The sequence below is a fragment of the Scyliorhinus torazame genome, chromosome 31 (assembly GCF_047496885.1).
Source record: "Scyliorhinus torazame isolate Kashiwa2021f chromosome 31, sScyTor2.1, whole genome shotgun sequence".
NCBI lineage: Eukaryota > Metazoa > Chordata > Chondrichthyes > Carcharhiniformes > Scyliorhinidae > Scyliorhinus > Scyliorhinus torazame.
Genome location: NC_092737.1, coordinates 31,865,342 through 31,890,231, shown reverse-complemented (window position 1 = coordinate 31,890,231; position 24,890 = coordinate 31,865,342). Strand labels below are relative to the sequence as shown.

Below are 24,890 nucleotides of genomic sequence, written 5' to 3'. Positions count from 1 at the left end.
CGGTATTGTTCTTTGTTCCGGTGCTGTATTGTTCTTTGTTCCTGCGCGGTATTGTTCTTTGTTCCTGTGCTGTATTGTTCTTTGTTCCTGCGCGGTATTGTTCTTTGTTCCTGCGCGGTATTGTTCTTTGTTCCTGCGCCGTATTGTTCTTTGTTCCTGCGCGGTATTGTTCTTTGTTCCTGTGCTGTATTGTTCTTTGTTCCTGCGCGGTATTGTTCTTTGTTCCTGCTCGGTATTGTTCTTTGTTCCTGCGCGGTATTGTTCTTTGTTCCTGCGCCGTATTGTTCTTTGTTCCTGCGCGGTATTGTTCTTTGTTCCTGCGCGGTATTGTTCTTTGTTCCTGCGCCGTATTGTTCTTTGTTCCTGCTCGGTATTGTTCTTTGTTCCTGCGCCGTATTGTTCTTTGTTCCTGCGCCGTATTGTTCTTTGTTCCTGCGCGGTATTGTTCTTTGTTCCTGCGCGGTATTGTTCTTTGTTCCTGCGCGGTATTGTTCTTTGTTCCTGCGCGGTATTGTTCTTTGTTCCTGCGCGGTATTGTTCTTTGTTCCTGCGCCGTATTGTTCTTTGTTCCTGCGCCGTATTGTTCTTTGTTCCTGCGCCGTACTGTTCTTTGTTCCTGCGCCGTACTGTTCTTTGTTCCTGCGCCGTATTGTTCTTTGTTCCTGCGCCGTATTGTTCTTTGTTCCTTGCGCCGTATTGTTCTTTGTTCCTGCGCGGTATTGTTCTTTGTTCCTGCGCGGTATTGTTCTTTGTTCCTGCGCGGTATTGTTCTTTGTTCCTGCGCGGTATTGTTCTTTGTTCCTGCGCGGTATTGTTCTTTGTTCCTGCGCGGTATTGTTCTTTGTTCCTGCGCGGTATTGTTCTTTGTTCCTGCGCGGTATTGTTCTTTGTTCTTGCGCCGTATTGTTCTTTGTTCCTGCGCCGTATTGTTCTTTGTTCCTGCGCGGTATTGTTCTTTGTTCCTGTGCCGTATTGTTCTTTGTTCCTGCGCGGTATTGTTCTTTGTTCCTGCTCGGTATTGTTCTTTGTTCCTGCGCGGTATTGTTCTTTGTTCCTGCGCCGTATTGTTCTTTGTTCCTGCGCCGTATTGTTCTTTGTTCCTGCGCCGTATTGTTCTTTGTTCCTGCGCCGTATTGTTCTTTGTTCCTGCGCCGTATTGTTCTTTGTTCCTGTGCCGTATTGTTCTTTGTTCCTGTGCCGTATTGTTCTTTGTTCCTGTGCCGTATTGTTCTTTGTTCCTGCGCCGTATTGTTCTTTGTTCCTGCGCGGTATTGTTCTTTGTTCCTGCGCCGTATTGTTCTTTGTTCCTGTGCGGTATTGTTCTTTGTTCCTGCGCCGTATTGTTCTTTGTTCCTGCGCGGTATTGTTCTTTGTTCCTGTGCTGTATTGTTCTTTGTTCCTGCGCGGTATTGTTCTTTGTTCCTGCGCCGTATTGTTCTTTGTTCCTGTGCCGTATTGTTCTTTGTTCCTGCGCCGTATTGTTCTTTGTTCCTGTGCCGTATTGTTCTTTGTTCCTGTGCCGTATTGTTCTTTGTTCCTGTGCCGTATTGTTCTTTGTTCCTGTGCCGTATTGTTCTTTGTTCCTGTGCCGTATTGTTCTTTGTTCCTGCGCGGTATTGTTCTTTGTTCCTGCGCGGTATTGTTCTTTGTTCCTGCGCCGTATTGTTCTTTGTTCCTGCGCCGTATTGTTCTTTGTTCCTGCGCGGTGTTGTTCTTTGTTCCTGTGCCGTATTGTTCTTTGTTCCTGCGCGGTGTTGTTCTTTGTTCCTGCGCCGTATTGTTCTTTGTTCCTGCGCCGTATTGTTCTTTGTTCCTGTGCCGTATTGTTCTTTGTTCCTGCGCGGTGTTGTTCTTTGTTCCTGTGCCGTGTTGTTCTTTGTTCCTGCGCGGTATTGTTCTTTGTTCCTGCGCCGTATTGTTCTTTGTTCCTGCGCGGTATTGTTCTTTGTTCCTGTGCTGTATTGTTCTTTGTTCCTGCGCGGTATTGTTCTTTGTTCCTGCGCGGTATTGTTCTTTGTTCCTGCGCGGTATTGTTCTTTGTTCCTGCGCGGTATTGTTCTTTGTTCCTGTGCCGTATTGTTCTTTGTTCCTGTGCCGTATTGTTCTTTGTTCCTGCGCCGTATTGTTCTTTGTTCCTGTGCGGTATTGTTCTTTGTTCCTGCGCCGTATTGTTCTTTGTTCCTGCGCCGTATTGTTCTTTGTTCCTGCGCCGTATTGTTCTTTGTTCCTGCGCCGTATTGTTCTTTGTTCCTGCGCGGTATTGTTCTTTGTTCCTGTTGTAAATGGGAGCGGCCTGGGGGACCGGAGCGGCCTGGGGGGCCGGAGCGGTCGGTGGGCCGGATCGGCCTGGGGGGCCGGAGCGGTCGGTGGGCCGGATCGGCCTGGGGGACCGGAGCGGTCGCTGGACCGGAGCGGCCTGGGGGACCGGAGCGGCCTGGGGGACCGGAGCGGCCTGGGGGACCGGAGCGGCCTGGGGGACCGGAGCGATCGCTGGGCCGGAGCGGCCTGGGGGACCGGAGCGGCCTGGGGGACCGGAGCGGCCTGGGGGACCGGAGCGGCCTGGGGGACCGGAGCGGCCTGGGGGACCGGAGCGGCCTGGGGGACCGGAGCGGCCTGGGGGACCGGAGCGGCCTGGGGGACCGGAGCGGCCTGGGGGACCGGAGCGGCCTGGGGGACCGGAGCGATCGCTGGGCCGGAGCGGCCTGGGGGACCGGAGCGGACTGGGGGGCCGGAGCGGCCTGGGGGACCAGAGCGGCCTGGGGGACCAGAGCGGCCTGGGGGACCAGAGCGGCCTGGGGGACCAGAGCGGCCTGGGGGACCAGAGCGGCCTGGGGGACCAGAGCGGCCTGGGGGACCAGAGCGGCCTGGGGGGACCAGAGCGGCCTGGGGGACCAGAGCGGCCTGGGGGACCAGAGCGGCCTGGGGGACCAGAGCGGCCTGGGGGACCAGAGCGGCCTGGGGGACCAGAGCGGCCTGGGGGACCAGAGCGGCCTGGGGGACCAGAGCGGCCTGGGGGACCAGAGCGGCCTGGGGGACCAGAGCGGCCTGGGGGACCGGAGCGGCCCTGGGGGACCGGAGCGGCCTGGGGGACCGGAGCGGCCTGGGGGACCGGAGCGGCCTGGGGGGCCGGAGTGGCCTGGGGGACCGGAGTGGCCTGGGGGACCGGAGTGGCCTGGGGGACCGGAGTGGCCTGGGGGACCGGAGTGGCCTGGGGGACCGGAGCGGCCTGGGGGACCGGAGCGGCCTGGGGGACCGGAGCGGCCTGGGGGACCGGAGCGGCCTGGGGGACCGGAGCGGCCTGGGGGGACCGGAGCGGCCTGGGGGACCGGAGCGGTCGCTGGGCCGGATCGGCCTGGGGGACCGCAGTGGCCTGGGGAGCCGGAGCGGCCTGGGGGACCGGAGCGGCCTGGGGGACCGGAGCGGCCTGGGGGACCGGAGCGGTCGGGGGACCGGAGCGGCCTGGGGGACCGGAGTGGCCTGGGGGACCGCAGCGGCCTGGGGGACCGGAGCGGCCTGGGGGACCGGAGCGGCCTGGGGGACCGCAGTGGCCTGGGGGACCGGAGCGATCGCTGGGCCGGATCGGCCTGGGGGACCGGAGCGGACTGGGGGACCGGAGCGGCCTGGGGGACCGGAGCGGCCTGGGGGACCGGTGCGGCCTGGGGGACCGGAGCGGCCTGGGGGACCGGAGCGGACTGGGGGACCGGAGCGGACTGGGGGGCTGGAGTGGCCTGGGGGACCGGAGCGGACTGGGGGGCCGGAGCGGCCTGGGGGACCGGAGCGGCCTGGGGGACCGGATCGGCCTGGGGGGCCGGAGCAGTCGGTGGGCCGGATCGGCCTGGGGGGCCGGAGTGGCCTGGGGGACCGGAGCGGCCTGGGGGACCGGAGCGGCCTGGGGGACCGGAGCGGCCTGGGGGACCGGAGCGGCCTGGGGGAGTGGAGCGGCCTGGGGGACCGGAGCGGCCTGGGGGACCGGAGCGGCCTGGGGGACCGGAGCGGCCTGGGGGACCGGAGCGGCCTGGGGGACCGGAGCGGCCTGGGGGACCGGAGCGGCCTGGGGGACCGGATCAGCCTGGGGGACCGGAGCGGCCTGGGGGGCCGGAGCGGCCTGGGGGACCGGAGCGGCCTGGGGGACCGGAGCGGCCTGGGGGACCGGAGCGGTCGGTGGTCCGGAGCGGCCTGGGGGACCGGAGCGGCCTGGGGGACCGGAGCGGCCTGGGGGACCGGAGTGGCCTGGGGGACTGGAGCGGTCGGTGTATTTGTCAAGATGCCCCTTAAATGTCACTATCGTCCCTGCTTCCACCACCTCCTCCAGCAGCGAGTTCCAGGCACCCACTACCCTCCGTGTAAAAAAAACTTCCTTCGCACGTCTCCTTTAAACCTTGCCCCTCTCACCTTAAACCTATGCCCCCCAGCAATTGACCCCTCTACCCTGGGAAAAGTGATAGATATTTTAACACTGTGCCAGTTTGTTTTAATATATCATATCTTCAATTCTCCGTGAAATCCCTCCAGGAGCGAGGCATCCGAACTGTAGTCTCACACAATTCAAATAAGATATCGGGGTTCCTGTCCAGTATCCTAGCCACCTTTGGGGTCAGATCCGGGATTGTAACAGACATTTAACAGAGGTCCAGTAAGATGTCGCTCTCTCTCTTCTTGTGGGCGCTGCACGGGAGCACAGTGGTTAGCACAGTTGCTTCACAGCTCCAGGGTCCCAGGTTCGATTCCCGGCTTGGGTCACTGTCTGTGGGGAGTCTGCACGTTCTCCCCGTGTCTGCGTGGGTTTCCTCCGGGCGCTCTGGTTTCCTCCCACAAGTCTTGAAAGACGTGCTGTTGGGTGAATTGGACATTCTGAATTCTCCCTCTGTGTACCCGAACAGGTGCCGGAATGTGGCGACTAGGGGCTTTTCACAGCGACTTCACTGCAGCGTTAATGTGAGCCGACTTGTGGCAATAATAACGGTTATGTTATATTGCTTGGATGAGGAGGAATTATTTGGCAGAACAGGACTACGCGACATGCCCAGAAGATAACCATTACAGTGGCACCGACGACACCACCCTTACCAGCTGACAACCACACTGTGCGAGAGGCTGTACGGCGAAGATAGGATTCCGAAGGCATCGGAGAGCCCAGAGCCACTGCTGACATCTCATAGAGCCAGCCGTCCGCAGGGAAGTTCATTTCTGACGCGAGGGAATGCCAGTCCAAAGGTGTGTTAGGGTGAATCGGCCATGACAAATTGCCCCTTAGTGTCCAGCGATGAGGCTGTGGGGTTGCAGGGGTAGGGCGGGGTGCAGTGCTCACTCGAAGGGCCGGTGCAGACTCGATGAACCAAATGGCCCCCTCCTGCACTGTAAGAATTCTACGCTAGGGCGAGAAGCTAGATTATTAAACAGTCCGGTCGAGAACATCAGCGACAGGCGCCGACCCAACATTATTTTTCTTTGAATTGAGCAACTGGAGATGAACTGGTTCATTAAAATAAATAGAGAATCGATAGCTGCTTTCACGTCAGGGGTCCCCAAGAACGATACACCCAGCGAATCACTTTCAGCATCATCACGTTGTGGGGAATGTGCTCAGAACCAGTTTGCCTGTTTCTCAGGGATGTTGGTTCTAGGCTAAACATTGTCCGGGGCACCGGGGTGGGGGGGGGGGGGGGGGGCGGCGGGGAGGGGTGGGGGGGGGGCAGCTGAAGCTGCTAGTTTTCGGGGAAGACGGTCTTACTTTGTGAACCCCCGCTCACTACATCAGTCTTCGAGATCCACTGAGACACAAAGAGAGATGTGGGTCTCAGCTGAACCATCGGCAATGTCGGTGTCAAAATTCTAAGATCTTACCTTTAAGCGATCAAGGTTGTGACCATATTCGTCGAGGATGGTGGTCCCATTGTGCATCACCCCATTCCCGGTCATCATCCAAGTGCCTGAAAAGGAGAAGGTAACGACGCTTTCAACATGGGCGCTGTTGCTCCATGGATCATGCAACGGCTGCTGACTATTTCATGAGGGGCGGTACAGTGGTTAGCACTGCTGCCTCACAGCGCCAGGGTCGCAGGTTCGATTCCCGGCTTGGGTCACTGTCTGTGCAGAGTCTGCACATTCTCCCCGTGTCTGCGTGGGTTTCCTCCGGGTGCTCCGGTTTCCTCCCACAGTCCAAAGACGTGCAGGTTAGGTGGAGTTATTGGGATAGGGCAGGGGGAGTGGGCCTGGGGAGGGTGCTCTTTCAGAGGGTCACTGCACCCCGATGGGCTGAAGGGTCTCCTTCTGCACTGTAGGGATTCTATTTCCAGCAAATTCCATTTTTATTTTAACTTGCGTGAGCAATGTATGATGGTATTTCTTCCTGTGTCACGGGACAGGGTTTAATTGCACATCAACTTGCTCTCAAGCCAAGGCCTTCTGCACAAATTAGCTGTCAGTCCTCAGCGTTTTTTGGGAGTCGCCAGAAATCAATGAACAGCCTCCAAGATGGTGCTCTGAGCGACACTCAGGAGAGAACCTCCGGCACACAGTGGTTAGCACTGTGGCTTCACAGTTCCAGGGTCCCAGGTTCAATTCCGGCTTGGGTCACTGTCTGAGCGGAGTCTGCACATCCTCCCCGTGTCTGTGTGGGTTTCCTCCGGGTGCTCCGGTTTCCTCCCACAGTCCAAAGATGCGCAGGTTAGGTGGATTGGCCATGCTGAATTCTCCCTCCGTGTACCCGAACAGGCGCCGGAGTGTGGCGACTAGGGGCTTTTCACAGTAACTTCATCGCAGTGTTAATGTGAGCCCACTTGTGACAATAAAGATGATTATTAGAAGAACTGTTTTATTTTATCATAGAATTTACAGTGCAGAAGGAGGCCATTCGGCCCATCGAGTCTACACCGGCTCTTGGAAAGAGCACCCTACCCAGGCCCACACCCCCACCCTATCCCCCATAACCCCACCCAACACTAAGGGCAATTTTGGACACTAAGGGCAATTTATCATTGGCCAATCCACCTAACCCGCACATCTTTGGACTGTGGGAGGAAACCGGAGCACCCGGAGGAAACCCACGCACACACGGGGAGGATGTGCAGACTCCGCACAGACAGTGACCCAAGCTGTGCCAGCATATCGCACATGAGACTGTCGAGTGTCGAGTTCAGTCACGTTCTGACTGGCGTGTGGGCCAGTCGCAGGCAGCTGGGTCGGGGGTTCTGGGAGGTGAGAAACGTAGGAGGCCATCCCAGCAGAGGGGAGGGGAGGGAGGGAGGGCGAGCGCAGGAGGGTGGGGAGGGGAGGGAGGGAGGGAGGGCGAGCGCAGGAGGGTGGGGAGGGGAGGGAGGGAGGGGAGGGGAGGGAGAGCAAGCGCAGGAGGGTGGGGAGGGGAGGGAGGGAGGGAGGGGAGGGGAGGGAGGGAGGGCGAGCGCAGGAGGGTGGGGAGGGGAGGGAGGGAGGGGCGAGCGCAGGAGGGTGGGGAGGGGAGGGAGGGAGGGAGGGAGGAGAGGGGAGGGAGAGCAAGCGCAGGAGGGTGGGGAGGGGAGGGGCGAGCGCAGGAGGGTGGGGAGGGGAGGGAGGGAGGGAGGGAGGGCGAGCGCAGGAGGGTGGGGAGGGGAGGGAGGAGGGAGGGAGGGAGGGCGAGCGCAGGAGGGTGGGGAGGGGAGGGAGGGAGGGAGGGCGAGCGCAGGAGGGTGGGGAGGGGGGAGGGAGGGAGGGAGGGATGGGGAGGGGGAGGGAGAGCAAGCGCAGGAGGGTGGGGAGGGGAGGGAGGGAGGGAGGGAGGGCGAGCGCAGGAGGGTGGGGAGGGGAGGGAGGGAGGGAGGGAGGGCGAGCGCAGGAGGGTGGGGAGGGGAGGGAGGGAGAGCAAGCGCAGGAGGGTGGGGAGGGGAGGGAGGGAGGGCGAGCGCAGGAGGGTGGGGAGGGGAGGGAGGGAGGGAGGGAGGGAGGGGAGGGGAGGGAGAGCAAGCGCAGGAGGGTGGGGAGGGGAGGGCGAGCGCAGGAGGGTGGGGAGGGGAGGGAGGGAGGGAGGGCGAGCGCAGGAGGGTGGGGAGGGGAGGGAGGGAGGGAGGGAGGGCGAGCGCAGGAGGGTGGGGAGGGGAGGGAGGGAGGGAGGGAGGGCGAGCGCAGGAGGGTGGGGAGGGGAGGGAGGGAGGGAGGGCGAGCGCAGGAGGGTGGGGAGGGGAGGGAGGGAGGGAGGGAGGGGAGGGGAGGGAGAGCAAGCGCAGGAGGGTGGGGAGGGGAGGGAGGGAGGGAGGGAGGGCGAGCGCAGGAGGGTGGGGAGGGGAGGGAGGGAGGGAGGGAGGGCGAGCGCAGGAGGGTGGGGAGGGGAGGGAGGGAGAGCAAGCGCAGGAGGGTGGGGAGGGGAGGGAGGGAGGGAGGGAGGGAGGGGAGGGGAGGGAGAGCAAGCGCAGGAGGGTGGGGAGGGGAGGGCGAGCGCAGGAGGGTGGGGAGGGGGAGGGAGGGGAGGGGAGGGAGGGAGGGGGGGGGAGGGAGTGGGAGGGGATGGAGGGAGGGAGGGAGGGGATGGAGGGAGGGAGGGGAGGGAGGGAGGGGAGGGGGGAGGGAGTGGGAGGGGATGGAGGGAGGGGAGGGGGGGAGGGAGGGAGGGAGGGGCGGGGGGGAGGGAGGATAGGGAGGGAAGGGTAGGGAGGGAGGGAGGGAGGGAGAGGGAGGGAGAGGGAGGGAGGGGAGGGAGGGGAGGGAGGGGAGGGAGGGGAGGGAGGGGAGGGAGGGGAGGGGAGGGAAGGGGAGGGAGGGAGGGAAGGGGAGGGAGGGAGGGAGGGAGGGAGGGAAGGGGAGGGAGGGGGAGAGAGGGATGGAGGGGGAGAGAGGGAGGGAAGGAGGCAGGGAGGGAGGGAAGGAAGGGGGAGGGGAGGGAGGGAAGGGGAGGGAGGGAGGGAAGGGGAGGGAGGGAGGGAAGGGGAGGGAGGGAGGGAAGGGGAGGGAGGAGGGAGGGAGGGGGAGGGAGGGAAGGGGAGGGAGGGAAGGGGAGGGAGGGAGGGAAGGGGAGGGAGGGAGGGAGGGAGGGAGGGAGGGAGGGGAGGGAGGGAAGGGGAGGGAGGAAGGGAGGGAAGGAAGGGGGAGGGGAGGGAGGGAAGGGGAGGGAGGGAGGGAGGGAGGGAAGGGGAGGGAGGGAGGGAGGGGGAGGGAGGGAGGGAGGGGGAGAGAGGGAGGGAGGGGGAGAGAGGGAGGGAGGGGGAGAGAGGGAGGGAGGGCGAGCGGGGAGTTGTTTCTGACCCGAGGGAGACGTACCAGAGCGCAGGTTGGTCATGGTCGAGGGCAGCTGGAGGTAAGCGGGATTGTGGGTAGTCACGCCGATTTCTATGGAACCCGCCCACTTGTCGACCATCTTGTCGATGCGAACCTGAAAGATCTCATTGCTGCGGAGGGAGCGGTTACTCAGCACCACACCGTGGTTAAAATCGTCGGTCGCGCTGCGGAGGCAGAGAGAGACAGGTGGTCACGTATGCCAACACGACTGAAACACAAATATTGGACAATGGGGGGGTGGAAACATGTGACAAGGAGCAAGAACATTGAACCTTCCAAGATCCCCAGAACGATTCACAAAGCTCGCTTCTTACATTGGATAATCAGCAACTAAACAGCACAAAAGATCCGGCACGCAGCGATACGATTGGACAATCCGCGGTTTTCAGACACGTTGGATGAGGGACGATGAGCATTGACCCAGGACATCAGGGGGGGAACCTCCCGTGTACCGTGTAAGAGGAGCCAGGAGGGAACATGAGAAGTCTTTGGCAGGTAGGATCAAGGATAATCCTAAAGCTTTCCATAGATATGTCAGGAATAAAAGAATGACTCGGGTAAGAGTAGGGCCAGTCAAGGACAGGGATGGGAAATTGTGTGTGGAGTCTGAAGAGATAGGCGAGATACTAAATGAATATTTTTCGTCAGTATTCACTCAGGAAAAAGACAATGTTGTCGAGGAGAATACTGAGATTCAGGCGACTAGACTAGAAGGGCTTGACGTTCATGAGGAGGAGGTGTTAACAATTCTGGAAAGGGTGAAAATAGATACGTGACCTGGGCTGGATGGGATTTATCCTAGGATTCTCTGAGAAGCTAGGGAGGAGATTGCTGAGCCTTTGGCCTTGATCTTTAAGTCATCTTTGTCTACAAAATAGTGCCAGAAGACTGGAGGATAGCAAATGTTGTCCCCTTGTTCAAGAAGGGGAGTAGAGACAACCCCTGTACCTATAGACCAGTGAGCCTTACTTCTGTTGTGGAAAAAATCTTGGAAAGGTTTATAAGAGATAGGATGTATAATCATCTGGAAAGGAATAATTTGATTAGGGATAGTCAACACGGTTTTGTGAAGGGTAGGTCATGCCTCACAAACCTTATCGAGTTCTTTGAGAAGGTGACCAAACAGGTGGATGAGGGTAAAGCAGTTGATGTGGTGTACATGAATTTCAGTAAAGCGTTTGATAAGGTTCCCCACGGTAGGCTATTGCAGAAAATACGGAGGCATGGGATTCAGGGTGATTTAGCAGTTTGGATCAGAAATTGGCTAGCTGGAAGAAGACAAAGGGTAGTGGTTGATGGGAAGTGTTCAGACTGGAGTCCAGTTATTAGTGGTGTACCACAAGGATCTGTTTTGGGGCCACTGCTATTTGTCATTTTTATAAATGACCTGGAGGGCGGCGTAGAAGGATGGGTGAGTAAATTTGCAGATGACACTAAAGTCGGTGGAGTTGTGGACAGTGCGGAAGGATGTTACAAGTTACAGAGGGACATAGATAAGCTGCAGCGCTGGGCTGAGAGGTGGCAAATGGAGTTTAATGCAGAAAAGTGATGAGCAGAGAGATCTCGATGTCCATGTACATAGATCCCTGAAAGTTGCCACCCAGGTTGAGAGGGTTGTTAAGAAGGCATACGGTGTGTTAGCTTTTATTGGTAGAGGGATTGAGTTTCGGAACCATGAGGTCATGTTGCAGCTGTACAAAACTCTGGTGCGGCCGCATTTGGAGTATTGCGTGCAATTCTGGTCGCCGCATTATAGGAAGGATGTGGAAGCATTGGAAAGGGTGCAGAGGAGATTTACCAGAATGTTGCCTGGTATGGAGGGAAGATCTTATGAGGAAAGGCTGAGGGACTTGAGGCTGTTTTCGTTAGAGAGAAGAAGGTTAAGAGGTGACTTAATTGAGGCATACAAGATGATCAGAGGATTGGATAAGGTGGACAGTGAGAGCCTTTTTCCTCGGATGGTGATGTCTAGCACGAGGGGACATAGCTTTAAATTGAGGGTAGATAGATATAGGACAGATGTCAGAGGTAGGTTCTTTACTCAGAGAGTAGTAAGGGCGTGGAATGCCCTGCCTGCAACAGTAGTGGACTCGCCAAGACTAAGGGCATTCAAATGGTCATTGGACAGACATATGGACGATAAGGGAATAGTGTCGATGGGCCTCAGAGTGGTTTCACAGGTCGGCGAAACATCGAGGGCCGAAGGGCCTGTACTACGCTGTAATGTTCTCTGTTCTACCTCTTCGAGCTTGCCATCTCAGGGGGCGGGGGAAGGCGAGGGCTTTGTCTCATTTGATCAGAGCAGGACTCCGACGGTACAACTCTGGGCCTGTCGGCCTAGGTTTCGCACCCGAGCCTCTGGGTGCGGAGCTGAAGCTACGACCTCTGGGCTCAGAGGTGAGAGTGCAGGTGAAAGGTTCTCTGGCAATGTTGAGAGTGAGGGTAAGTTAGGAAACAGCTCAGAGCGAAACAGGCGGCGGAAAACAGATTTTGGGTGAAATATAAGCCAAGTAGAAAAACATTCAAGGTGAAAACAACACCTGTTCGGAGGCCTTTCTGACAAGGTAGAGAGTAAGCAGGGAATTACAGACCAGTAAGCCTAACGTCGGGAGTGGGGAAAATGCTTAAATCCATTACCAAGGACGTTATAGCGGAACATCACAGTACAGTCGACAAGGGGGAGCCAGTCGATGTGGTATATTTGGACTTTCAGAAGGCGCATGGGATTGGGGGAAATGTATTGAGGTGGACAGAAAACTGGTTGGCAGAGAGGAAACAAAGAGTAGGGATTGATGGGTCCTTTTCAAATTGGCAGGCAGTAACCAGTGGGTACGTGATGTCTCGGATCGTGTTTTCCGGGTCCTTAAGGGGGAGGGGGAGCAGCCCCAAGTCGTGGTCCACATTGGTACTAACGACATAGGTAGGAAAGGGGACAAGGATGTCAGGCAGGCTTTCAGGGAGCTAGGATGGAAGCGCAGAACTAGAACAAACAGAGTTGTTATCTCTGGGTTGTTGCCTGTGCCACGTGATAATGAGATGAGGAATAGGGAGAGAGAGCAATTAAACACGTGGCTACAGGGATGGTGCAGGCGGGAGGGATTCAGATTTCTGGATAACTGGGGCTCTTTCTGGGGAAGGTGGGACCTCTACAGACAGGATGGTCTACATCTGAACCTGAGGGGCACAAATATCCTGGGGGGGAGATTTGTTAGTGCTCTTTGGGGGGGTTTAATCTAATGCAGCAGGGGCATGGGAACCTGGATTGTAGTTTTAGGGTACGGGAGAAAGAGAATATAGAGGTCAGGAGCACAGATTTGACATCGCAGGAGGGGGCCAGTGTTCAGGTAGGTGGTTTGAAGTGTGTCTACTTCAATGCCAGGAGTATACGAAATAAGGTAGGGGAACTGGCAGCATGGGTTGGTACCTGGGACTTCGATGTTGTGGCCATTTCGGAGACATGGACAGAGCAGGGACAGGAATGGATGTTGCAGGTTCCGGGGTTTAGGTGTTTTAGTAAGCTCAGAGAAGGAGGCAAAAGAGGGGGAGGTGTGGCGCTGCTAGTCAAGAGCAGTATTACGGTGGCGGAGAGGATGCTAGATGGGGACTCATCTTCCGAGGTAGTATGGGCTGAGGTTAGAAACAGGAAAGGAGAGGTCACCCTGTTGGGAGTTTTCTATAGGCCTCCAAATAGTTCTAGGGATGTAGAGGAAAGGATGGCGAGGATGATCCTGGATAAGAGCGAAAGTAACAGGGTAGTTATTATGGGAGACTTTAACTTTCCAAATATTGACTGGAAAAGATATAGTTCGAGTACATTAGATGGGTTGTTTTTTGTACAGTGTGTGCAGGAGGGTTTCCTGACACAATATGTTGACAGGCCAACAAGAGGCGAGGCCACGCTGGATTTGGTTTTGGGGAATGAACCAGGCCAGGTGTTGGATTTGGAGGTAGGAGAGCACTTTGGGGACAGTGATCACAATTCGGTGACGTTTACGTTAGTGATGGAAAGGATAAGTATGCACCGCAGGGCAAGAGTTATAGCTGGGGGAAGGGCAATTATGATGCCATTAGACGTGACTTGGGGGGGATAGGTTGGAGAAGTAGGCTGCAAGTGTTGGGCACACTGGATAAGTGGAGCTTGTTCAAGGAACAGCTACTGCGTGTTCTTGATAAGTACGTACCGGTCAGGCAGGGAGGAAGGCGTAGAGAGAGGGAACCGTGGTTTACCAAAGAAGTGGAATCTCTTGTTAAGAGGAAGAAGGAGGCCTATGTGAAGATGAGGTGTGAAGTTTCAGTTGGGGCGATGGATAGTTACAAGGTAGCGAGGAAGGATCTAAAGAGAGAGCTAAGACGAGCAAGGAGGGGACATGAGAAGTATTTGGCAGGTAGGATCAAGGAAAACCCAAAAGCTTTCTATAGGTATGTCAGGAATAAGCGAATGACTAGGGTAAGAGTAGGACCAGTCAAGGACAGGGATGGGAAGTTGTGTGTGGAGTCTGAAGAGATAGGCGAGATACTAAATGAATATTTTTCGTCAGTATTCACTCAGGAAAAAGATAATGTTGTGGAGGAGAATGCTGAGACCCAGGCTATTAGAATAGATGGCATTGAGGTACGTAGGGAAGAGGTGTTGGCAATTCTGGACAGGCTGAAAATAGATAAGTCCCCGGGACCTGATGGGATTTATCCTAGGATTCTCTGGGAGGCCAGGGAAGAGATTGCTGAGCATTTGGCTTTGATTTTTATGTCATCATTGGCTACAGGAATAGTGCCAGAGGACTGGAGGATAGCAAATGTGGTCCCTTTGTTCAAAAAGGGGAGTAGAGACAACCCCGGCAACTATAGACCGGTGAGCCTCACGTCTGTAGTGGGTAAAGTCTTGGAGGGGATTATAAGAGACAAGATTTATAATCATCTAGATAGGAATAATATGATTTGGGATAGTCAGCATGGCTTTGTGAAGGGTAGGTCATGCCTCACAAACCTTATCGAGTTCTTTGAGAAGGTGACTGAACAGGTAGACGAGGGTAGAGCAGTTGATGTGGTGTATATGGATTTCAGTAAAGCGTTTGCTAAGGTTCCCCACGGTAGGCTATTGCAAAAAATACGGAGGCTGGGGATTGAGGGTGATTTAGAGATGTGGATCAGAAATTGGCTAGCTGAAAGAAGACAGAGGGTGGTGGTTGATGGGAAATGTTCAGAATGGAGTTCAGTTACAAGTGGCGTACCACAAGGATCTGTTCTGGGGCCGTTGCTGTTTGTCATTTTTATCAATGACCTAGAGGAGGGGGCAGAAGGGTGGGTGAGTAAATTTGCAGACGACACTAAAGTCGGTGGTGTTGTCGACAGTGTGAAAGGAAGTAGCAGATTACAGAGGGACATAGATAAGCTGCAGAGCTGGGCTGAGAGGTGGCAAATGGAGTTTAATGTAGAGAAGTGTGAGGTGATTCACTTTGGAAGGAACAGGAATGCGGAATATTTGGCTACTGGTAAAGTTCTTGGAAGTGTGGATGAGCAGAGGGATCTAGGTCTCCATGTACATAGATCCCTGAAAGTTGCCACCCAGGTTGATAGGGTTGTGAAGAAGGCCTATGGAGTGTTGGCCTTTATTGGTAGAGGGATTGAGTTCCGGAGTCAGGAGGTCATGTTGCAGCTGTACAGAACTCTGGTACGGCCGCATTTGGAGTATTGTGTACAGTTCTGGTCACCGCATTAGAGGAAGGATGTGGAGGCTTTGGAGTGGGTGCAGAGGAGATTTACCAGGATGTTGCCTGGTATGGAGGGAAAACCTTATGAGGAAAGGCTGAAGGACTTGAGGTTGTTTTCGTTGGAGAGAAGAATTGGCAAGTCATGTTGCAGCTGTATAGAACCTTAGTTAGGCCACACTTGGAGTATAGTGTTCAATTCTGGTCGCCACACTACCAGAAGTATGTGGAGGCTTTAGAGAGGGTGCAGAAGAGATTTACCAGAATGTTGCCTGGTATGGAGGGCATAAGCTATGAGAAGCGATTGAATAAACTCGGTTTGTTCTCACTGGAACGAAGGAGGTTGAGTGGCGACCTGATAGAGGTATACAAAATTATGAGGGGCATAGACAGAGTGGATAGTCAGAGGCTTTTCCCCAGGGTAGAGGGGTCAATTACTAGGGGGCATAGGTTTAAGGTGAGAGGGGCAAGGTTTAGAGTAGATGTACGAGGCAAGTTTTTTACGCAGAGGGTAGTGGGTGCCTGGAACTCGCTACCTGAGGAGGTAGTGGAAGCAGGGACGATAGGGACATTTAAGGGGCATCTTGACAAATATATGAATAGGATGGGAATAGAAGGATACGGACCCAGGAAGTGTAGAAGATTGTAGTTTAGTCGGGCAGTATGGTCGGCACGGGCTTGGAGGGCCGAAGGGCCTGTTCCTGTGCTGTGCATTTCTTTGTTCTTTGTTAAGAGGAGACTTAATAGAGGCATACAAAATGATCAGGGGGTTAGATAGGGTGGACAGTGAGAGCCTTCTCCTGCGGATGGAAATGGCAAGCACGAGGGGACATAGCCTTAAACTGAGGGGTAATAGATATAGGACAGAGGTCAGAGGTAGGTTCTTTACGCAAAGAGTAGTGAGGCCGTGGAATGCCCTACCTGCTACAGTAGTGAACTCGCCAACATTGAGGGCATTTAAAAGTTTATTGGATAAACATATGGATGATAATGGCATAGTGTAGGTTAGATGGCTTTTGCTTCGGTGCAACATCGTGGGCCGAAGGGCCTGTACTGCGCTGTATTGTTCTATGTTATATGACAGGTACAGCATGGGGTTAGATACAGAGTAAAGCTCCCTCGACACAGTCCCCATCAAGCACTCCCAGGACAGGTACAGCACGGGGTTAGATACAGAGTAAAGCTCCCTCTACACTGTCCCCATCAAACACTCCCAGGACAGGTACAGCACGGGGTTAGATACAGAGGAAAGCTCCCTCTACACTGTCCCCATCAAACACTCCCAGGACAGGCACAGCACGGGGATAGACACAGAGTAAAGCTCCCTCTACACAGTCCCCCTCAAACACTCCCAGGACAGGTACAGCACGGGGTTAGATACAGAGTAAAGCTCCCACTACGCTGTCCCCATCAAACACTCCCAGGACGGGTACAGCACGGGGTTTTGTTACTCACTGGGGTCTCAGAGCCGTGCTGCCGTCACACACAATTGCTGCCTTCTGCCCACAGTTTGGATGGAAAAGTAGCCGCTCCACCTCGGTGACTCCAGAGTCAAACACGCGTCGTCCCACATCTGGCGAGAGCGCCCGCATGATGGCGTTGTTCCTGCGCAGTCGGTCCGAGTGGTTGTGATTGTGGACAATGGTTACTTTCACTGCCATGCCGTAGAGATCCACCACCCCGTAAACAGTAGATAGCGTCTGGGTCGCGGCCACGCCTGCGAGTGAGAGGAGAGGCAGGTACAGCACGGGGTTAGATACAGAGTAAAGCTCCCTCTACACAGTCCCCCTCAAACACTCCCAGGACAGGTACAGCACGGGGTTAGATACAGAGTAAAACTCCCTCTACACAGTCCCCCTCAAACTAGTATGGCAGGGGGGTGGGCACGGGAGCAATAGGTCAGAAGGTGAGAGCATTGAGGGAGAACTAGGGAATAGGGACAGTGTGGCTCTGAGGCAGAGCAGACGGGGAGAAGTTGCTGAACACAGTGGGTCTGGTGGCCTGAAGTGCATATGTTTTAATGCAAGGAGCATTACGGGTAAGGCAGATGAACTTAGAGCTTGGATTACTACTTGGAACTATGATGTTGTTGCCATTACAGAGACCTGGTTGAGGGAAGGGCAGGATTGGCAGCTAAACGTTCCAGGATTTAGATGTTTCAGGCGGGATAGAGGGGGATGTAAAAGGGGAGGCGGAGTTGCGCTACTTGTTCGGGAGAATATCACAGCTATACTGCGAGAGGACACCTCAGAGGGCAGTGAGGCTATATGGGTAGAGATCAGGAATAAGAAGGGTGCAGTCACAATGTTGGGGGTATACTACAGGCCTCCCAACAGCCAGCGGGAGATAGAGGAGCAGATAGGTAGACAGATTTTGGAAAAGAGTAAAAACAACAGGGTTGTGGTGATGGGAGACTTCAACTTCCCCAATATTGACTGGGACTCACTTAGTGCCAGGGGCTTAGACGGGGCGGAGTTTGTAAGGAGCATCCAGGAGGGCTTCTTAAAACAATATGTAAACAGTCCAACTAGGGAAGGGGCGGTACTGGACCTGGTATTGGGGAATGAGCCCGGCCAGGTGGTAGATGTTTCAGTAGGGGAGCATTTCGGTAACAGTGACCACAATTCAGTAAGTTTTAAAGTACTGGTGGACAAGGATAAGAGTGGTCCGAGGATGAATGTGCTAAATTGGGGGAAGGCTAATTATAACAATATTAGGCGGGAACTGAAGAACAGATTGGGGGCGGATGTTTGAGGGCAAATCAACATCTGACATGTGGGAGGCTTTCAAGTGTCAGTTGAAAGGAATACAGGACAGGCATGTTCCTGTGAGGAAGAAAGATAAATACGGCAATTTTCGGGAACCTTGGATGACGAGTGATATTGTAGGCCTCGTCAAAAAGAAAAAGGAGGCATTTGTCAGGGCTAAAAGGCTGGGAACAGACGAAGCCTGTGTGGCATATAAGGAAAGTAGGAAGGAACTTAAGCAAGGAGTCAGGAGGGCTAGAAGGGGTCATGAAAAGTCATTGGCAAATAGGGTTAAGGAAAATCCCAAGGCTTTTTACACGTACATAAAAAGCAAGAGGGTAGCCAGGGAAAGGGTTGGCCCACTGAAGGATAGGCAAGGGAATCTATGTGTGGAGCCAGAGGAAATGGGCGAGGTACTAAATGAATACTTTGCATCAGTATTCACCAAAGAGAAGGAATTGGTAGATGTTGAGTCTGGAGAAGGGGGTGTAGATAGCCTGGGTCACATTGTGATCCAAAAAGACGAGGTGTTGGGTGTCTTAAAAAATATTAAGGTAGATAAGTCCCCAGGGCCTGATGGGATCTACCCCAGAATACTGAAGGAGGCTGGAGAGGAAATTGCTGAGGCCTTGACAGAAATCTTTGGATCCTCGCTGTCTTCAGGGGATGTCCCGGAGGACTGGAGAATAGCCAATGTTGTTCCTCTGTTTAAGAAGGGTAGCAAGGATAATCCCGGGAACTACAGGCCGGTGAGCCTTACTTCAGTGGTAGGGAAATTACTGGAGAGAATTCTTCGAGACAGGATCTACTCCCATTTGGAAGCAAATGGACGTATTAGTGAGAGGCAGCACGGTTTTGTGAAGGGGAGGTTGTGTCTCACTAACTTGATAGAGTTTTTCGAGGAGGTCACTAAGATGATTGATGCAGGTAGGGCAGTAGATGTTGTCTATATGGACTTCAGTAAGGCCTTTGACAAGGTCCCTCATGGTAGACTAGTACAAAAGGTGAAGTCACACGGGATCAGGGGTGAACTGCAAGGTGGATACTGAACTGGCTAGGCCATAGAAGGCAGAGGGTAGCAATGGAGGGATGCTTTTCTAATTGGAGGGCTGTGACCAGTGGTGTTCCACAGGGATCAGTGCTGGGACCTTTGCTCTTTGTAGTATATATAAATGATTTGGAGGAAAATGTAACTGGTCTGATTAGTAAGTTTGCAGACGACACAAAGGTTGGTGGAATTGCGGATAGCGATGAGGACTGTCTGAGGATACAGCAGGATTTAGATTGTCTGGAGACTTGGGCGGAGAGATGGCAGATGGAGTTTAATCCGGACAAATGTGAGGTAATGCATTTTGGAAGGGCTAATGCAGGTAGGGAATATACAGTGAATGGTAGAACCCTCAAGAGTATTGAAAGTCAAAGAGATCTAGGAGTACAGGTCCACAGGTCATTGAAAGGGGCAACACAGGTGGAGAAGGTAGTCAAGAAGGCATACGGCATGCTTGCCTTCATTGGCCGGGGCATTGAGTATAAGAATTGGCAAGTCATGTTGCAGCTGTATAGAACCTTAGTTAGGCCACACTTGGAGTATAGTGTTCAATTCTGGTCGCCACACTACCAGAAGGATGTGGAGGCTTTAGAGAGGGTCCAGAAGAGATTTACCAGAATGTTGCCTGGTATGGAGGGCATAAGCTATGAGGAGCGATTGAATAAACTCGGTTTGTTCTCACTGGAACGAAGGAGGTTGAGGGGCGACCTGATAGAGGTATACAAAATTATGAGGGGCATAGACAGAGTGGATAGTCAGAGGCTTTTCCCCAGGGTAGAGGGGTCAATTACTAGGGGGCATAGGTTTAAGGTGAGAGGGGCAAGGTTTAGAGTAGATGTACGAGGCAAGTTTTTTACGCAGAGGGTAGTGGGTACCTGGAACTCACTACCGGAGGAGGTAGTGGAGGCAGGGACGATAGGGACATTTAAGGGGCATCTTGACAAATATATGAATAGGATGGGAATAGAAGGATACGGACCCAGGAAGTGTAGAAGATTGTAGTTTAGTCGGGCAGTATGGTCGGCACGGGCTTGGAGGGCCGAAGGGCCTGTTCCTGTGCTGTCCATTTCTTTGTTCTCTTTGTTTGTTCTTTGAGAGGCGGAGTGGGAAGAGAGCGAGCGAGGGGAGAGGCGGATGGGGGAGAAATCGAGAGGAGAGTCGGAGGAGGGAAGGGAGCGAGGGGAGAGGAGGAGAGGGGGAAACAGCGAGGGAGGCTTTAGAGAGGGTGCAGAAGAGATTTACCAGAATGTTGCCTGGTATGGAGGGCATAAGCTATGAGGAGCGATTGAATAAACTCGGTTTGTTCTCACTGGAACGAAGGAGGTTGAGGGGCGACCTGATAGAGGTCTACAAAATTATGAGGGGCATAGACAGAGTGGATAGTCAGAGGCTTTTCCCCAGGGTAGAGGGGTCAATTACTAGGGGGCATAGGTTTAAGGTGAGAGGGGCAAGGTTTAGAGTAGATGTACGAGGCAAGTTTTTTACGCAGAGGGTAGTGGGTGCCTGGAACTCGCTACCGGAGGAGGTAGTGGAAGCAGGGACGATAGGGACATTTAAGGGGCATCTTGACAAATATATGAATAGGATGGGAATAGAAGGATACGGACCCAGGAAGTGAAGAAGATTGTAGTTTAGTCGGGCAGTATGGTCGGCACGGGCTTGGAGGGCCGAAGGGCCTGTTCCTGTGCTGTACATTTCTTTGTTCTTTGTTCTTTGAGGCAGAGAGAGGGTGGGAGGGAGGCAGAGAGGGGGACGGAAGCAGGCAGAGTGAGGGAGGGAGGCAGAGAGAGCGAGGGAGGGAGGCGGAGAGAGCGAGGGAGGGAGGCAGAGCGAGGGAGGGAGGCAGAGCGAGGGAGGGAGGCAGAGCGAGGGAGGGAGGCAGAGCGAGGGAGGGAGGCAGAGCGAGGGAGGGAGGCAGAGCGAGGGAGGGAGGCAGAGCGAGGGAGGGAGGCAGAGCGAGGGAGGGAGGCAGAGCGAGGGAGGGAGGCAGAGCGAGGGAGGGAGGCAGAGCGAGGGAGGGAGGCAGAGCGAGGGAGGGAGGCAGAGCGAGGGAGGGAGGCAGAGCGAGGGAGGGAGGCAGAGCGAGGGAGGGAGGCAGAGCGAGGGAGGGAGGCAGAGCGAGGGAGGGAGGCAGAGCGAGGGAGGGAGGCAGAGCGAGGGAGGGAGGGAGGCAGAGCGAGGGAGGGAGGGAGGCAGAGCGAGGGAGGGAGGGAGGCAGAGCGAGGGAGGGAGGCAGAGCAAGGGAGGGAGGCAGAGCGAGGGAGGGAGGCAGAGCGAGGGAGGGAGGCAGAGCGAGGGAGGGAGGCAGAGCGAGGGAGGGAGGCAGAGCGAGGGAGGGAGGCAGAGCGAGGGAGGGAGGCAGAGGGAGGGACGTGGAGAGAGCGAGGGAAAGAGGCGGAGAGAGCGAGGGAAAGAGGCGGAGAGAGCTAGGGAAAGAGGCGGAGAGAGCGAGGGAAAGAGGCGGAGAGAGCGAGGGAAAGAGGCGGAGAGAGCGAGGGAAAGAGGCGGAGAGAGCGAGGCAGGGAGGCGGAGAGAGGGAGGGAGGCGGAGAGAGCGAGGGAGGGAGGCGGAGAGAGCGAGGGAGGGAGGCGGAGAGAGCGAGGGAGGGAGGCGGAGAGAGCGAAGGAGGGAGACGGAGAGAGCGAGGGAGGGAGACGGAGAGAGCGAGGGAGGGAGACGGAGAGAGCGAGGGAGGGAGACGGGGAGAGCGAGGGAGGGAGACGGGGAGAGCGAGGGAGGGAGACGGGGAGAGCGAGGGAGGGAGACGGGGAGAGCGAGGGAGGGAGACGGGGAGAGCGAGGGAGGGAGACGGGGAGAGCGAGGGAGGGAGACGGGGAGAGCGAGGGAGGGAGACGGGGAGAGCGAGGGAGGGAGACGGGGAGAGCGAGGGAGGGAGAGGGAGGGAGGGAGAGGGAGCGAGGGAGGCAGAGAGAGCGAGGGAGGGAGGCAGAGAGAGCGAGGGAGGGAGGCAGTGAGAGCGAGGGAGGGAGGCAGAGAGAGCGAGGGAGGGAGGCAGAGAGAGCGAGGGAGGGAGGCAGAGAGAGCGAGGGAGGGAGGCAGAGAGAGCGAGGGAGGGAGGCAGAGAGAGCGAGGGAGGGAGGCAGAGAGAGCGAGGGAGGGAGGCAGAGAGAGCGAGGCAGAGAGAGCGAGGGAGGCAGAGAGAGCGAGGGAGGGAGGCAGAGAGAGCGAGGGAGGGAGGCAGAGAGAGCGAGGGAGGGAGGCAGAGAGAGCGAGGGAGGGAGGCAGAGAGAGCGAGGGAGGGAGGCAGAGAGAGCGAAGGAGGGAGGCAGAGAGAGCGAGGGAGGGAGGCAGAGAGAGCGAGGGAGGGAGGCAGAGAGCGAGGGAGGGAGGCAGAGAGAGCGAGGGAGGGAGGCAGAGAGAGCGAGGGAGGGAGGCAGAGAGAGCGAGGGAGGCAGAGAGAGCGAGGGAGGGAGGCGGAGAGAGTGAGGGAGGGAGGCGGAGAGAGGGAGGGAGGCGGAGAGAGGGAGGGAGGCAGAGAGAGGGAGGGAGGCAGAGAGAGGGAGGGAGGCAGAGAGAGGGAGGGAGGCAGAGAGAGGGGGGGAGGCAGAGAGAGGGAGGGAGGCAGAGAGAGCGAGGGAGGGAGGCAGAGAGAGCGAGGGAGGGAGGCGGAGAGAGGGAGGGAATGAGGCGGAGAGAGGGAGGGAATGAGGCGGAGAGAGGGAGGGAGGCGGAGAGAGGGAGGGAGGCGGAGAGAGCGAGGGAGGGAGGCAGAGAGAGCGAGGGAGGGAGGCAGAGAGAGCGAGGGAGGGAGGCAGAGAGAGCGAGGGAGGGAGGCAGAGAGAGCGAGGGAGGGAGGCAGAGAGAGCGAGGGAGGGAGGCAGAGAGAGCGAGGGAGGGAGGCAGAGAGAGCGAGGGAGGGAGGCAGAGAGAGCGAGGGAGGGAGGCAGAGAGAGCGAGGGAGGGAGGCAGAGAGAGCGAGGGAGGGAGGCAGAGAGAGCGAGGGAGGGAGGCAGAGAGAGCGAGGGAGGGAGGCAGAGAGAGCGAGGGAGGGAGGCAGAGAGAGCGAGGGAGGGAGGCACAGAGAGCGAGTGAGAGCGAGAGAGCGAGTGAGAGCGAGAGAGCGAGGGAGGCAGAGAGAGCGAGGGAGGCAGAGAGAGCGAGGGAGGCAGAGAGAGCGAGGGAGGCAGAGCGAGGGAGGGAGGCAGAGAGAGCGAGGGAGGGAGGCAGAGAGAGCGAGGGAGGGAGGCAGAGAGAGCGAGGGAGGGAGGCAGAGAGAGCGAGGGAGGGAGGCAGAGAGAGCGAGGGAGGGAGGCAGAGAGAGCGAGGGAGGGAGGCAGAGAGAGCGAGTGAGAGCGAGAGAGCGAGTGAGAGCGAGAGAGCGAGTGAGAGCGAGAGAGCGAGTGAGAGCGAGAGAGCGAGGGAGGCAGAGAGAGCGAGGGAGGGAGGCAGAGAGAGCGAGGGAGGGAGGCAGAGAGAGCGAGGGAGGGAGGCAGAGAGAGCGAGGGAGGGAGGCAGAGAGAGCGAGGGAGGGAGGCAGAGAGAGCGAGGGAGGGAGGCAGAGAGAGCGAGGGAGGGAGGCAGAGAGAGCGAGGGAGGGAGGCAGAGAGAGCGAGGGAGGGAGGCAGAGAGAGCGAGGGAGGGAGGCAGAGAGAGCGAGGGAGGGAGGCAGAGAGAGCGAGGGAGGGAGGCAGAGAGAGCGAGGGAGGGAGGCAGAGAGAGCGAGGGAGGGAGGCAGAGAGAGCGAGGGAGGGAGGCAGAGAGAGCGAGGGAGGGAGGCAGAGAGAGCGAGGGAGGGAGGCAGAGAGAGCGAGGGAGGGAGGCAGAGAGAGCGAGGGAGGGAGGCAGAGAGAGCGAGGGAGGGAGGCAGAGAGAGCGAGGGAGGGAGGCAGAGAGAGCGAGGGAGGGAGGCAGAGAGAGCGAGGGAGGGAGGCAGAGAGAGCGAGGGAGGGAGGCAGAGAGAGCGAGGGAGGGAGGCAGAGAGAGCGAGGGAGGGAGGCAGAGAGAGCGAGTGAGAGCGAGAGAGCGAGTGAGAGCGAGAGAGCGAGGGAGGCAGAGAGAGCGAGGGAGGCAGAGAGAGCGAGGGAGGCAGAGAGAGCGAGGGAGGCAGAGAGAGCGAGGGAGGCAGAGAGAGCGAGGGAGGGAGGCAGAGAGAGCGAGGGAGGGAGGCAGAGCGAGCGAGGGAGGGAGGCAGAGAGAGCGAGGGAGGGAGGCAGAGAGAGCGAGGGAGGGAGGCAGAGAGAGCGAGGGAGGGAGGCAGAGAGAGCGAGGGAGGGAGGCACAGAGAGCGAGTGAGAGCGAGAGAGCGAGTGAGAGCGAGAGAGCGAGGGAGGCCGAGAGAGCGAGGGAGGGAGGCAGAGAGAGCGAGGGAGGGAGGCAGAGAGAGCGAGGGAGGGAGGCAGAGAGAGCGAGGGAGGGAGGCAGAGAGAGCGAGGGAGGGAGGCAGAGAGAGCGAGGGAGGGAGAGAGAGCGAGGGAGGCAGAGAGAGTGAGGGAGGGAGGCAGAGAGAGCGAGGGAGGGAGGCAGAGAGAGCGAGGGAGGGAGGCAGAGAGAGCGAGGGAGGGAGGCAGAGAGAGCGAGGGAGGGAGGCAGAGAGAGCGCAAGGGAGGCAGAGAGAGCGAGAGAAAGGAGTGAATCTTTGCACATTTCTGACCCAGAGCAAGGTGGTGCCCAGCCCAGTCAATCACCGCTGTCTAACCTATCGTGTGATTGGCTGTTCTGGCTCCTGGCCAGCCAATGGTTGGTGAGTTTGATCCCCGCCATGCCGCATTGTGAAATCTGGTCATTTCGAAGCTGGCACCAAAATACAAAGAATCAGAGCGGGTGGATGTGGTTTCCAGGGCAACGGGGAGGAAAAGCTGGCGCCTGGGACTAAACTGAACACCCCTTTCCCGGGGCTGACACCAGCACGATGGGTTGAATGGCCTCCGTCAAAGATTCCCGGATTCCCTGTTGCTCTGAACTCGCGCACCAAACGGAGTAACCGTTTTACATTTGTTACTTCGAGGGAAGCGGGATGATTCTGCATCACCGACATTCGGGACCAGCCTGAAATCAGTCGGTCTCCGAGCGGGCCTGAGCCAGAGCGGTTGGCTGTTCAAAAGCCACTCCAGAAATACCAATACATCGGCCAAACTGACACACTTGGTGCCAAGGCTGCAACGCACACTTAACGTCCCCTTCCACCAG

The 24,890-nt window shown here is 56.8% G+C and overlaps 1 protein-coding gene across 1 annotated transcript in view; it reads right to left on the bottom strand.

Moving 5' to 3' along the window:
* Positions 1-24,890, bottom strand: part of neurl4 (neuralized E3 ubiquitin protein ligase 4) — a 203,993-nt gene that overhangs the window by 114,469 nt on the left and 64,634 nt on the right. Inside the window, 3 exon segments of the mRNA XM_072493516.1 lie at positions 5,845-5,930; positions 9,226-9,407; positions 16,404-16,665. Coding sequence (XP_072349617.1) covers positions 5,845-5,930; positions 9,226-9,407; positions 16,404-16,665 — 530 coding nt within the window.